General features: G+C 54.7%; 1 protein-coding gene across 5 annotated transcripts in view; it reads left to right on the top strand.

Annotated features, from left to right (window-relative positions):
- Positions 1–584: 584 nt before the first annotated feature.
- ROBO4 (roundabout guidance receptor 4) overlaps positions 585–13,462 on the top strand; it is a 13,362-nt gene continuing 484 nt past the window's right edge. Inside the window, exons 1-17 of one of the 5 annotated variants that reach the window (XM_008259893.5) lie at positions 585–771; positions 1,103–1,432; positions 1,664–1,821; positions 1,993–2,113; positions 2,353–2,480; positions 2,579–2,807; positions 3,018–3,130; positions 3,711–3,879; positions 4,035–4,220; positions 4,335–4,377; positions 5,677–5,813; positions 5,928–6,191; positions 11,045–11,152; positions 11,309–11,447; positions 11,594–11,830; positions 11,924–12,282; positions 13,183–13,371. In XM_008259893.5, the coding sequence (XP_008258115.1) occupies positions 702–771; positions 1,103–1,432; positions 1,664–1,821; positions 1,993–2,113; positions 2,353–2,480; positions 2,579–2,807; positions 3,018–3,130; positions 3,711–3,879; positions 4,035–4,220; positions 4,335–4,377; positions 5,677–5,813; positions 5,928–6,191; positions 11,045–11,152; positions 11,309–11,447; positions 11,594–11,830; positions 11,924–12,282; positions 13,183–13,371 (2,980 nt within the window). In that variant the 5' untranslated portion in view covers positions 585–701. Of the gene's footprint in view, positions 772–1,102; positions 1,433–1,663; positions 1,822–1,992; positions 2,114–2,352; positions 2,481–2,578; positions 2,808–3,017; positions 3,131–3,710; positions 3,880–3,987; positions 4,221–4,334; positions 4,378–5,676; positions 5,814–5,927; positions 6,192–11,044; positions 11,153–11,287; positions 11,448–11,593; positions 11,831–11,923; positions 12,283–13,182; positions 13,372–13,462 lie in introns of those variants that run through there. The other 4 variants (XM_008259889.5, XR_016235577.1, XR_016235580.1 and 1 more) reach the window with 4 other exon arrangements.

The following is a 13,462-nucleotide window of genomic DNA, read 5'->3' as shown; positions in this document are numbered from 1 at the left end:
CGTTTTACAGAGAGTGAAACTGATTGCAGGGTTAAGCAGAATGCCCAGGGTCTCGCAGGAGCTTCTTCTTCCCTCTCTGAGCTGAAGCAGGACACACTCTTTGAGAATCTCCCAGCTTATCCAGAGGCTCTAAAGTCCGCCCTGTCTTCTGTCCCACTCACCCTGGCACCGTCTATCCCTAAGGAAGTGGGCAGCGGCATGGCCACTCCCACTCCCTGCACTTAGCTTCCTCAGCCCACAGCTCCCTGCGTCCTCGGCTTCTCACTGCCAGGCCCTGAGAGTGTCCCTTCCACGCGGGCGGGTGGGCATCAGGAAGCCCCGGGGTAAGAAGTAAGATTCAAGGTGGAGAGACAGTTTTAGCATTAAAGGCTCGAGGCCGTGGTGGTGGGGAGCATGGTTAGTGTGAGAAACCCCCTTTAAGAAGCCCCAGGCTAGATCAGGAGGTGATCCTGAAGGCAGAGTCAGGGCTACAGCCACGGGGTCCAGGTCAGAGAGTTTCTCGCCTCTGGGCCCCTCCCAGTTCCCCAAGGCACTGAGGGCCAGGCAGGAAGCATCGGTTTCCTCAAAGCCGCTTCCCTCCTGGGGCAGAGTCTCCGTCACAAACAACCAGGGCCACCCCACCCACCGCCCCTCCTTCCCCGCTGTGAGCTCAGAGCAACAGGACAAAGTGCTTGGGACAAGGACGGGGCCTGGGAGCGGCCATGCGCTCTGGAGGAGTGGGCCTCCCTGGGGCCGGCTGGCCTCTGCCTCTCCTGCTGCGGCTCATCCTGGGTGAGTGTGGCTCTCCCTCTCCTAGCTCCGGCTCCCTGACCCAGGGCCCGGCGGGGGCAGAAGAGGTTTCCTGGCTCCTTTGTGTCCTTTCCCCCGTGGGAGTGCCGGAGCTGATGATAAGATGGTGGTGGTGGATGTGATGGAGAGAGAGCTGTACCAGTGCGGGCCTAGCCGCTACGCCCTGTCCCGCCCCAGAGCTTGTGATTTCGGGGTGGACCTTCTGTAAACACAGGCGAACTGGGGCACAAGAGAAGGCAGAGGAGGTGGGGTGCAGGGGTCTGGGGGCCTTGTTTGGTAGTCATCCTGGGCTCTGCCTCCCTTTCCCTCCCAGGAGGCATGGCTCAGGACTTCCCGCCCCAGATCCTGGTCCACCCTGAGGACCAACTATTCGAGGGCCCTGGCCCTGCCACAATGAGCTGCCGAGCGTCTGGCCAGCCGCCTCCCACCATCCGCTGGCTGCTGAATGGGCAGCCATTGAGCATGGTGCCCCCAGACCTACACCACCTGCTACCGGATGGAACCCTCCAGCTGCTGCGGCCCCCTGCCCGGGGACGAGCCCACGATGACCAGGCCCTGTCCACCGCCCTGGGTGTCTACACTTGTGAAGCCAGCAATCGGCTGGGCACTGCAGTCAGTCGGGGCGCTCTGCTGTCTGTGGCTGGTGAGCTCTGGGAGGGACATCCCGGGGAAGGGCACGCCTGGGGCCCAGATGCCTGTGTTGAGAGGAGGCCTGAACTGGAGACTTGAGGGGCAGAGCTGGGTTGGGGTTGGTCCTAGAAGAGGGACCCGGGAGGTGGGCCAAATGGTACCAGTGAGTGCAGTGGGAGACGTGGTGGGGAGAAGAGGGGTGGCCTGGGCCACACTCCCTGCAGACAAGCTGTCCTCCCCCTAGTGCTCCGTGAGGATTTTCAGATCCAGCCTCGGGACACGGTGGCCGTGGTGGGTGAGCAGGTGATTCTGGAGTGTGGGCCCCCGTGGGGCTACCCAGAGCCCATCGTCTCATGGTGGAAAGATGGGAAACCCTTGGCCCTCCGGCCGGGGCAACACATGGTGAGTATCAGCCCCCTTCCCCACTCTTCATCCTGTCCTGGGCCCACCCCGAGAGGCTGGCCTGCCCCCACTCCCATAACCCCTGGTGGAATCTGAGGAGGGGAGGGAAGGGGACCCCAGAGCCCCTCCCTCCGTGAGAGGCTTCACAGTGCACCTGGCCTTGACATCCAGGTTTCCAGGGGCTCCCTGCTGATGGTGAGAGCAGAGAGGAGCGACGCAGGGATCTACATGTGTGTGGCCACCAACAGTGCAGGAAAAAGGGAGAGCCGGGCAGCCAGGGTGTCCATACAGGGTAAGGCAGGGGAGGTCACCTGATGCCCAGGGCATGGTGGGGGGCTCCAGTTAGGGTGGTGTGGTCTGCTTTGGGCTGGCATCAAGGACAGAGTGGTGAGGGCCCATGCTGGGGGAAGTTCCCTCTGCTAAAGTAGAATTAGGAGTGCTCTAGGATCCGGGATCTCTGGGAGATTTCCAACCCCTTGGCCCCTGTCCTCTGGCCTGTAGACCCCAGCCCCAGCTCCATGTTCCCCACAGAGTCCCAGGACCACAAGGAGCCTCTGCAGCTTCTAGCTGTGCGCATTCAGCTGGAAAACGTGACACTGCTGACCCCAGACCCTACAAAGCGCCCTGAACCTGGGCCTGTTGTGTGGCTCAGCTGGAAGGTGAGGCCCAGGACCTACACACGAGAGCCAGTCCAGAGCTCGGGGAGGAGCTGCCCTGAGTCCCCTGACCCCTTCCCTTCCTCCCAATGACTTCCCAGGTGAGCGGCCCTGCTGCACCTGCTCAGTCCTACACGGCCTTGTTCAGGACCCAGACAGCCCCAGGAGGCCAGGGAGCGGCATGGGCGGAGGCACTGCTGGCCGGATGGCAGAGCGCAGAGCTTGGGGGCCTCCGGTGGGGCCAAGACTACGAGTTCAAGGTGAGACCGTCCTCCGGCCGGGCTCGAGGCCCCGACAGCAACGTGCTGCTCCTGAGGCTGCCAGAACGAGGTCAGAGACAGAGGCCCTGAGGATGCATCAACAAACCCTCTGGCTCCTCCTCACGGGGCTCCCTGGGAGGGCCCTGGCCAGGCATCCGAGCTGTGAAAAGCTTCTATTCTCGGGGGTGGGGGGGTTCTGACTCTCTATCTCCCATTCCAGCTCCTTTCCCCAGAGCCCACGCCCTCAGCACCACTGATGGCCTCTCTTCTTCCCCTCCAGTGCCCAGTGCTCCACCCCAGGAGGTGACTCTGAAACCTGGCAATGGCAGTGTCCTTGTGAGCTGGGTCCCACCACCTGCTGAAAACCACAACGGCATCATCCGTGGCTACCAGGTAGCCCTGCAAGCTGACACAGCTTTGCCTCCTGGGCCCTGCACACCCTTGTCCTGGGCACTGAGAAACCATCCCTGTGCAGAGGAGCAAGGACTGGCTTTTGTCAGACCCTGCCCAGCACTGTACCTCCATGATCTCGTTTTTAATCTCACAGTCCACCCTGGGCTATAATATCCAATGTCCAGGCTTAGAAAGCAAGGCCAAGCTCACAGGTGTGAGAAACAAAGCAGGACTCAAAGCACGCTGTGCCTGTCTGACTCTTAATCTCCTGAGTCCTTTCCCAGGTCGGCTGAATCCAGTCTCAGGGAACCTGTATTTGCGCAAACCCTGCTGGTACCTCTGAATGAGAACCACCGTCTTGTGCATATTTTAGCAGAGGATTTTACCCTTCTGTGGTCTAGAGAGAAGTCACTCTCGTTTCATAGAGAGGGGAATAAGAAGTGTGGGAGCCTGTTGGGTAGAGAGGGTCCCCAGCTGGAAGGTAGGGCAGGATGATCACAGCCCCAGAGCGTTCCACAGAGGGAAGGCTCAGCTGCTGGGATGGTGCCTGGAAAGCTGCTCACCTTTGCTTGTGCCTCAGATCTGGAGCCTGGGCAACACCTCATTGCCCCCAGCTAACTGGACCGTAGTGGGCGAGCAGACGCAGCTGGAGATTGCCACCCGATCATCAGGCTTCTACTGTGTGCAAGTGGCCGCGGTCACTGGGGCTGGGGCTGGGAAGCCCAGTAGCCCTGTCTGCCTCCTTTTGGGTGAGTGCACTGGCCGCAAGCCTCACCCATACCTTTCGGCTGCCTTCCTCTCTTCCTTTTCTTCCTGCTCCTGCCTCTCACTTCTGGCTCCTCCCGCTTACCTGACAGACCCTTGCTGCCTCACCTGCCCCCGCTGAGCTCCACTTCCCATACAGAGCAGACCATGGAGCAAGCCGCCTGGGAACCCAGTGAGCATAGTTTTTGGACCCTGGAGCAACTGAAGGCCACCTTCACGCGACCAGAGGTCATCGCCACTGGGGCTGTTGTGTTGTGGTTCCTGCTGCTGGGCATTGCTGTGTGTATCCACCGCCGGCGCCGAGCGGGGGTGCACCTGGGCCCAGGTGAGAGGGTTGGGGTGACGCCCAGATGTACCGGCCTCCAGAATGCCGCGGGGGGTTAGAAACCTGGCCAGGTGATGGAACCTCGCACTAAGCCTTCCTCTTGCCTACTCCTAGGTCTGTACAGATATACCAGTGAGGATGCTATCCTAAAACACAGGTGAGAGGCAAAAGGAGACACCTGAGGTGGGAGAGGAGCAGAGAGGGAAAGGGATAATGGAGCTGGCCCAGAGAGTTGCATGGTGTAATGGTCTACCCTACTGCCAGGCAGCTTGGAATCCTAGCTCCGGTATCTCGCCAAATGACACTTATCTTCCCTTTCAGTGATGTTCCTATCACACCACTTGACAAGTGCATAAACTGAAATTCACAAAATTTAAGCATTTGCCAAAGGTTTTGCCACTAGTAGCTGGCTCTAGGCCAGGGCTCGTGCCACCCGCCTCTCACTGGCACACTCGGCACTCTTCCGGTGTCTCATTCTGCTGCGTGGGGAGTAACTGGCTGAGACGATCTGCTCTGACATCTAATCTCTCGGCGTCGGCGTCTACCTAGTGGTGCCTGTGCGTTCGGTGAATCGCCTGTGGAGTAACTGTTCCTGAACCCTCACCACCCACAGTTCCAGCAGAGGGCGTGCAACCCCTGCATCACAGATTCTTGCTCATTGTTCTGATCCAGGGCCAGCCTGCAGGTAGTTCTGCTCCAAGTATGTTAGGTCATCAGACTAAGTCTGCAGTTGGTTGTGAGACAAGATACTAAGAAAGAGAAACAAATATTTTTCCCCATTGGTTAAGGTTTTTTTTTTTTTAAAGAGATTGTATTTATTTATTTGAGAGGTAGAGTTGCAAACAGTGAGAAGGAGAGACAGAGAGAAAGGTCTTCCATCCTCTGGTTCACTCTCCAAAAGGCCACAGTGGCTGGAGTTGGGCCGATTGGAAGCCAGGAACCAGGAACCAGGAGCTTCTTCCAGGTCTCCCACATGCGTTCAGGGGTCCAAGCCCATGAACCATCTTCCACTGCTTTCCCAGGCTGTGGCAGAGAGCTGGATCAGAAGAGGAGCAGCCGGCACTAGAACTGGCGCCCATTTGGGATGCTGGTGCTGCAGGTGGAGGATTAACCTATTGCGCCACAGTGCCATCCCCCCATTGGCTGAGTTTTACACTGAATAACTATTTTACTTCTCTGCATTTTTAAAGATTTATTTATTTATTTGAAATTCAGAGTTACATACAGAGAAAGAAAGACAGAGAATGGAAGGTTTCTTTCTCTCTCCACCCCCCCGTCTTTCTCTCTATATATAATTCAGTTTTTCAAATAAATAAAATAGATCTTAAAAAATAGATAAAGCCAATACCACCATCTCCTGGATCCTTCAGCTCCCCGCTGAGCCGGAAATCTTGGCCGATTGGGTTTTCACTTCTTGCTGTTTCTCCCTGCCTCACCCCACCCTCAACGGCTCCAGGATGGACCACAGTGACTCCCCTTGGTTGGCAGACACCTGGAGATCCACCTCTGGCTCTCGGGACCTCAGTAGCAGCAGCAGCCTCAACAGCCGGTTGGGAGTGGACCCACGGGACCCACTAGACTGTCGCCGCTCCTGTGAGCATGCCTGGGGGGGCAGGGTCCAGCCGGGGGCAAGGAGCCAAGGGACGGAGACCAGGGTGGCCAGGCATGGTGTGTGCATCATAATTCCTCCTGTCGTTTCTATCACAGTGATCTCCTGGGACCCCCGAAGCCCCGGGGTGCCCCTGCTTCCTGACACCAGCACGTTTTATGGCTCCCTCATCGCTGAGATGCCCTCCAGTCCCCCGGCCCGGCCAAGCCCCCAGACCCCAGCTGCCAGGCGCCTCCCACCCCAGCTGGCCCGGCTCTCCAGCCCCTGGCCCAGCTCAGACAGCCTCTGCAGCCGTAGGGGACTCTCTTCTCCGCGTTTGTCTTTGGCCCCTGCAGAGGTTTGGAAGACCAAAAAGAAGCAGGGTAAGGATGAGGAGGGAGGACATAGTGGGGAGCAGGTGGCCAGAGGGCCCGGGGTGAGGATGTGGTAGGAACGTGTCCTGCTAAATACCTGCACCAGAGTCTCAGCTGGCAGTGCGCCCACCTCAGCTTTTCCTTCCAGCAGTGGGCCCTGTTTCTGCAGCCAGTTCAACTCAGCGAACATTTAATAGGCACCACTGCATGTCACACATGGGAGGCACAAAAGAAGCCAGACACAGCCCTTGCCCTCTAGGGCTCAGAAACTGTGTGATTAAAGTGCTGATGGGCATTAGGCCTAGCAGTTAACATACAACTTAGGTCACTGGCATGCCATTTTGAAGTGCGTGGGCTTGAGTTCCAGTCTGTTCCAATTCCCAGCTCCCTGCTAATGGGCACCCTAGAAGGCAGCAGGTAATGATTCCAGTAGTTAGGTCCCTGCCACCCATGTGGGAGGCCAGGACTGAGTTTTGGCTCCAGGCTCCAGCCCTGGCCTAGCCCAGTACCGGCCATTGTGGGCATTTAGGGAGTAAGTGGGAGCTCTCTATTTCTCTCTCTCTCTGCATCTCTCTCTCGCTCCCTCTCTTGCTCTCCTCTCTCTCTCTCTGTCTTTTCCCTTTGCAAACAACATACAACAACATACAACATACAAGCAGTGCACATATGCCAGAGCCTGGCAGTGCTCCAGCATATGTCAGTGCTGCGCCGGCTTGAAGCCTCAGGCCTGCGTGACTTCCTCTCCTGGGGCACTGTACACGGTGACCTGACTGACCCCAGACTCCCCCCTCAGACAGGACAAAGTCCAGTTGGCCCTTTGAATATGCATGTTCTGCATTTGTGGATTCAACTGCCCATGGATGGAAAATATACAGAAAAAAATTGCATCTCTATTGAACATGTGCAGACTTTTTTCTTGTCATTAGTTCCTAACCACTACAAGCAGTGTAACAACCATTTACACAACATTTACATCGGATTAAGCATTATAAGTCATCTAGAGATGGAAAGTGTGTGGTTAGGTTATGTGCAAGCACTATTCCATTTTGATATAAAGCACTCAAGCATCCATGGATTCTGGTATCTCAGGAGGGTCCTGGAACCTGTGCCCCAGTCACTTTTTAAAAGATTTATTTATTTATTTATTTGAAGGTCAGAGCTACAGAGAGAGAGGGAGAGACACAGAGACAAACAGATCTTCTATTTGCCAGTTTACTCCCCAGATGGCTGCAATGGGCAGGCCAAAGCCAGAAGCTGGGAGCCAGGAGCTTCATCCACATGGGTGTAGTGGCATAAGCTCTTGGGCCATCATATGCTGCTTTTCCCAGGCCATTAGCAGGGAAGTAATGGAAAATGGAGCAGCTGGAACTGATCCCATATAGGAATGCTGGTGTCTCATGCAGTGGCTTTATCAGCTAAACCACAGTGCCGGGCCCTCCCCAATCATTCTTTTTTATTTTCCATCCCAGTCATTCTGAGAGTCCACTGTATTTACTCTCTGGACAGATTTCTCTCCTGACTTCTAGCTGTCTGCTTTGATTTTCCAGAGAGAATCACTGTAGTCTCCATTTCTTGAGCAGCTACTCTAAACTAGATGCTTTACTTATATTTGTCAGTTCATTTAATCCTCACAATAGACTGGTTGGGCATTATTTCTTTAATAGGTAGGAAGAGAGTCAGAATGATTAAGTAACTTGTTCAAAACTCCTGCTCTTGCTTCTTCATGAGTCTTCTGTTAAGATGTCCAATTCCTTGTTTCTAAGTGCTTTCAGTGCAATGCTTAGTAAGTCAAAGACAGATTATGAGCAATTAAGAGCTTGTTCAATATCCTGAATTCTGTGACTGGCAATGTTAGCAAAGCTGACATTCTTTCTCGCCTTGCCTTGGAGCTATTACATTGTAATACCAGCCAAAAAGAGGTGGAATAACTCTCCCTTGAAAACCAGCCTTCCCATGGAGAACTGCACCAACTGTGGTGGAATGTATGGCCCCTCTTAGAACACTAGCACTACTAGAAAAAAGCAATATTTTACAGCATATTATTTTTTAAAAAAGAAAAAGATTTATTTATTTTCTTTGAAAATCAGTTATAGAGAGAGAGGGAGAGGCAGAGAGAAGGAGAGAGAACTTCCATTCCCCAGTTCACTCTCAAGATGACTGCCACAGCCGGTGCTCGGCCAGGCTGAAGCCAGGAGCTTCATCCCAGTCTCCCATGTGGGTGACAATTGCCCAAACACTTGGGCCATCTTTGGTTGCTTTTTCCAAGGGCATTATCAGGTAGCTGGATCAGAAGTGGAACAGCTGGGACTCAAATCAGAGCCCTTATGGGATGCTAGTGTCATAGGTGGCAGCTTAACCCCCTGTGTCACAATGCCAGCCCCTGTAGCCAGTTCTTTTTTTAAGATTTATTTATTTATTTGAAAGTCAGAGTTATACACAGAGAGGAGAGGCAGGGAGAGAGAGAGAGAGAGAGAGAGAGAGAGAGAGAGAGAGAGGTCTTCCATCTGCTGATTCACTCCCCAATTGGCTGCAATGGCTGGAGATGAGCCTATCTGAAGCCAGGAGCTGGGAGCTTCCTCTGGGTCTCCCATGTGGATTCAGGGGCCCAAGGTTTTGGGCCATCCTCCACTGCTTTCCCAGGCCACAGCAGAGAGCTGGATCGGAAGTAGAGTAGCTGGATCTCGAACCGGCGCCCATATGGGATGCTGGCATTGCAGGCAGCAGCTTTACCCACTACGCCACAGCACCAGCCCCTATAACCAGTTCTTAAGATGGGACCCAGAGAGACTCCCTAAACTTTAATTGGGTCCTCACTTCACCCCCTGTTCATTCTCATCCCAACCCCATCTCCTCACTGCCTTAGGTTAGATCAACTTCAGTTCTCCCCTTGGCTGGTGGGATCTGCTTCCACCTGTGGCTCCCAGGACCTCAGCAATAGCATCGAGATCATGCTGTGGTCTTGTACAGAGCCATGGAGTTGATTCTACTGTTGTTATCCAAATATGATGTTCCTTCTTCTGCAATTGACTGTGTCCATCAGTGGCCCCTCCTCTCCTTGACCTACTTGTTCATTTGTATTGTTATTTGACCTCAGTTGTACTTTTTCTTTACTGATAGTTTTTACTGTACTCTCCTGTTTCTCATGCATTGTACCAGGTTCTTCTGCTCACTGAATGCACTATCATTCATTATTTCATTCAAACAAAAAATTATTGCAACACAGATATGCCCAAGGAGATTCAGCCTTTCAGCTTGATGTTGTTGTTATTGTATAGTTTACTCAAATAGCATTGAAGCTCAAATCCAAGTAACTCCAAGCAAGGTATTAGGAGCCTGTTGTTTTTAATTAAAAAAAAAAATTCATTTGAGAGACAGAAAGAGCAAGCTCTTTTCCATTATTAGTTCATTCCCCAAACACCCACAATGCAAAGCAGGGGCCAACACTAGGAGTCAGGAACTCAATCTAGATTTCCCATGTGAGTGGCAGGAAACCAATTTCTTGAGACGTCAGTGCAGCTTTCTAGGGTCTGCATTAGCAGGAATCTGGAGTCAGGAGCCAGAGCAGGAATCTAACCTGGGTACTGTGATGTGAGATGCTGGCATCCTAACCAGTGTTTTAAACACTAGGTCCTGCTGGACCCTGTCAGGGTCTCTTAGAGAAAATCAAATGGGCTGAGATACACATGGCCTTTTCCAGGACTGGCTTTTTCCCTTCTTATTTCACTCAAACAGCCCAACCAACATTTCTCACATTTCTGAGCCTAATCAAGAAGACTAAGCCAGTGACACCAGAGTCGGAGCATGAGCTCTGAAGCTGGTCTCCAGGCCTCTCTGCAACATAGCAAAACTGAATAAAAACCAAACCATCCCAAATACAAAAGGAAACTTTGTAGGAAGAAGTCTAACCATTGTGCGGGTCTTCATCCCAGGGGAGAAGAGGACCAGGCCTAGGTCTTGGGGTCTTGCCAATGCCTCAATTTCTTTCTTGCCCAGGGCGCCCCTCCCCAATCTCTGGGATTAGAATGACGATGTTGCTCCACCCAGAAGACCCTGCTAGGTTTCTGGTCTGCCAAAGAGGGAAACCTTGTCCTAGCGGGACTTCTCCCTAGTCTTCCTCCCTTGCTTGATGTTCTCCTGGTTTCTGACCCTGGGGAAATCTCATCCCTGTTCCGAGACCAATGCATTGTCTTATTCTGAAGTCCCTCTTCTTGCCTCACCCGGCATTGTCTAGGGCTCCCTGTTCCTTACCTTGCCTACTTCATTCCCCTAAACCATCCAACCCATCTCCATAAATGAGACCGTCAAGAGAGATACTCTAGAGTGCAGCGGCAGGATTCTTCAGAACCATGTGAGATGCTTGCAACATAAAACATGGAAATGAACAGATCGTCTCCAAGAAACAGAGTATTTGTCTTCACAGAGCCAACATGCATGAAGACAACAGAAATGAGAGGGTATAGACACCCAGAAGTTTGAGATGATCACAGTCAAGGAGAAAAAAATGTTTTTTTTAAAGAACCCATTAACGTGCCAAGAACTTTGCAACCTGTTTTTATTTAATCATCAAAACCACCATTTGAAGTGGTTGTTTATAAGTGAAACAGGCTCAGAAAAGGCTAGTGGGCTTCTCTGAGGTTGCACAGCTGGGCCAGCCTCTGAAGGCAGAACATTCGGCTCTGAGCCTGGTGCTCCTTCCCCAGCTGCCTGGATGAAGATGGGGTGCAGCGGGCTGAGGAGCCTCTGCCCTCTCATCTGATTTCAGGGTTGCATAGGCTGAGCCGAATAGCAAGGCTGGAGGGAAAGCCTGGTGTGGCCGTCTGGAAGGCCCCCTGCTCATCCCACCGCCACTGACTCTCTTGCAGAGCTGCACCAAGCTAACAGCTCCCCGCTGCTCCGGGCCAGCCACCCCACAGAGCGCTGGGCCTGGGAGTTGGGAAACAGGGGCTCCAAGAACCTTTCCCAAAGTCCAGGTGAGAGGCTGTCCCTGAGGGGGAAGTGAGGAGGTAAGGCCTGGGCCCCTGTGCCTGGCTGCTCCCCCATTGCTGAGGGTACTGGGGGGCAGAGAGGCCAGGGTGTGGGGCTGACCTGGACTCCACCATCCTCAGGCCCAGGCCCCTGTTCCCCAGGAGCTGTGCCCCGAGCTCTGGTTGCCTGGCGGGCCCTGGGACCGCAGCTCCTCAGCTCCTCAAATGAGGTGGCCACTCGGCCTCTCCCTCCAGCACCCCTCTCTCCACGCGGAACCCCTCCTCAGAGTCAACAGAGACAGTAAGAGGGCACGGGATGGGGAGGCAGGGCCAGAAGCCGGGGGGTATGGGGAGCAGAAGCTGGGACTGGGCTTGGGCTGGGAGGCGGGGACAGGGACCTTAGGAACCACACTCAGCACCCTGTGTCCCCCTTCTTGCCCTATTCAGGCACTTGTTGGAGCCCCAAGCCCCCTCCTCCGTCCCATTGCCAACAGCCCCCAGCCCCATCCTTGACTCCTCCAGGCCCACCAGCCCCCAGGCCTCTTCCCTCTCTGGTCCCAGCCCAGCTTCCAGCCGTCTGTCCAGCTCTTCATTGTCATCGCTGGGGGAGGATCAGGACAGTGTGCTGACCCCTGAGGAGGTGGCCCTGTGCCTCGAGCTCAGTGAGGGTGAGGAGACCCCCAGGTAAGTAGCTTGAGAGATTTGCAAAGAACTCTCCAGTAGTCACACCCACCCCCACACTAACCACTCCCTGTCTCCCACCTTGCCTCTTCCTAGGAACAGTGTCTCGCCTATGCCAAGGGCTCCTTCGCCCCCTACCACCTATGGCTACATCGGCGTTCCGACAGCCTCAGGGCTGACAGACATGGGCAGGGCCAGAGAAGGGATGGGGTCTGAGGTAGGGGGCTTGTTGTGCCCACCTCGGGCCTGCCTCACACCCACCCCCAGCGAGGGCTCTCTGGCCAATGGTTGGGGCTCAGCCTCTGAGGACAACGCCCCCAGCGCCAGAGCCAGTTTGGTCAGCTCCTCCGATGGCTCCTTCCTTGCTGATGCCCACTTTGCCCGCACCCTGGCAATGGCTGTGGAAAGCTTTGGTTTTGGTCTGGAGCCCAGGGAGGCAGACTGCGTCTTCACAGGTATGTGGGGGTCCTCCCTTCTGACTCCTCAGCCCCACCCCTAGAGCAAATTCCCTTCTCCCCAACCCAGGGGCAAGGCTCCCTAGCTGTCATCCTCATCGTTGAAATGGTTGGTTTGTATTGAGTGATTACTATGTCCCAGGTGCCATGAGAAGTGCTTCATATACACTCAATGTTAACAACTCCTTACGGGGAATATTCTTCACCTCTCATTTTCAAACGAGAGCACTCTAAGTCTTACAGGCTTAACCTGCCCAAGGGCACCCACAGAACAAGGGCAAATTGTTCAGTTTTGTAGCCTTGCAGGAGCCAACTGCAGGGCCCATTCCTTTCCCTCCCCCTGCCCAGACAAGGCTGCCAACATTCATCTGCTTCCCTATCAGGGGGAGCTCTCTCTCTCTCTCTCTCTCTCTCCCTCCTCCTCCTGCTCCTCCTGGCTGTGCCTCCAACCCTTCCCCTTGCCCTGCCCAGAGCAGGGAGTGGAGAATTAGCATCAGTGTTTACCCTCTGACTTGTCTCCAGCATGAGCTCCTTATCCTCATGACAGCAGACGTGGCTCCCAGCTCCCCGGCCTCTTGGGCATTTGTTCTCTTCCCCCAGACTCCCCAAACCTATCTTACTAGCCACAATCCTACCTTTTGCTCCCAGGAAAACCCTCCAGGCTTATGATAAATGAGGGAAAAGGAGACACCCAGGGGAAGGGGGAGTATGGATAGACCGGGAGGAAAGAGTTCAAGATATTTTCTCCAGGGATGTGCCACCGGCCCTGGTGGGCTGAGTTGGAGTAGGTTATATTTAGGGCTGGGTGTGTGCCCTAAGCTGGCCCTAAGCTTTATGCCCCAAACTGCTCCCTTGGGGCTGGAGGTCAACCCTTACAGACTCTTCTACCCTCCCCGACAGATGTCTCCTTGCCTCCCTCCCCCCGGGGTGATCTCTCCCTTCCCGGGTGGGAGTGGAGGCCAGACTGGTTGGAGGACGTGGAAATCAACCACAGCCAACGGCTGGGAAGGGGTCTGCCTCCCTGGCCCCCTGACTCCAGGCTCGCCTCCCGGAGAAGTCAGCTCAGCTGCCCTGTGCCCACGCCTGGCGGTGAGTGTGGGTCGGCCTGAGCAGAGCCACCAGGGAGCCTGGGGTCTGGCAGGAGAGGTGAGGAGCAGGGGGTAACTCCTCTCTCCTACAT

Source organism: Oryctolagus cuniculus, chromosome 1 (assembly GCF_051225735.1).
Source record: "Oryctolagus cuniculus isolate XC-2025 breed Fujian yellow rabbit chromosome 1, ASM5122573v1, whole genome shotgun sequence".
In the NCBI taxonomy this organism is placed as follows: domain Eukaryota; kingdom Metazoa; phylum Chordata; class Mammalia; order Lagomorpha; family Leporidae; genus Oryctolagus; species Oryctolagus cuniculus.
The sequence above is the reverse complement of the archived record's forward strand: the minus strand, read 5'-3'. Positions and strand labels throughout refer to the sequence as shown.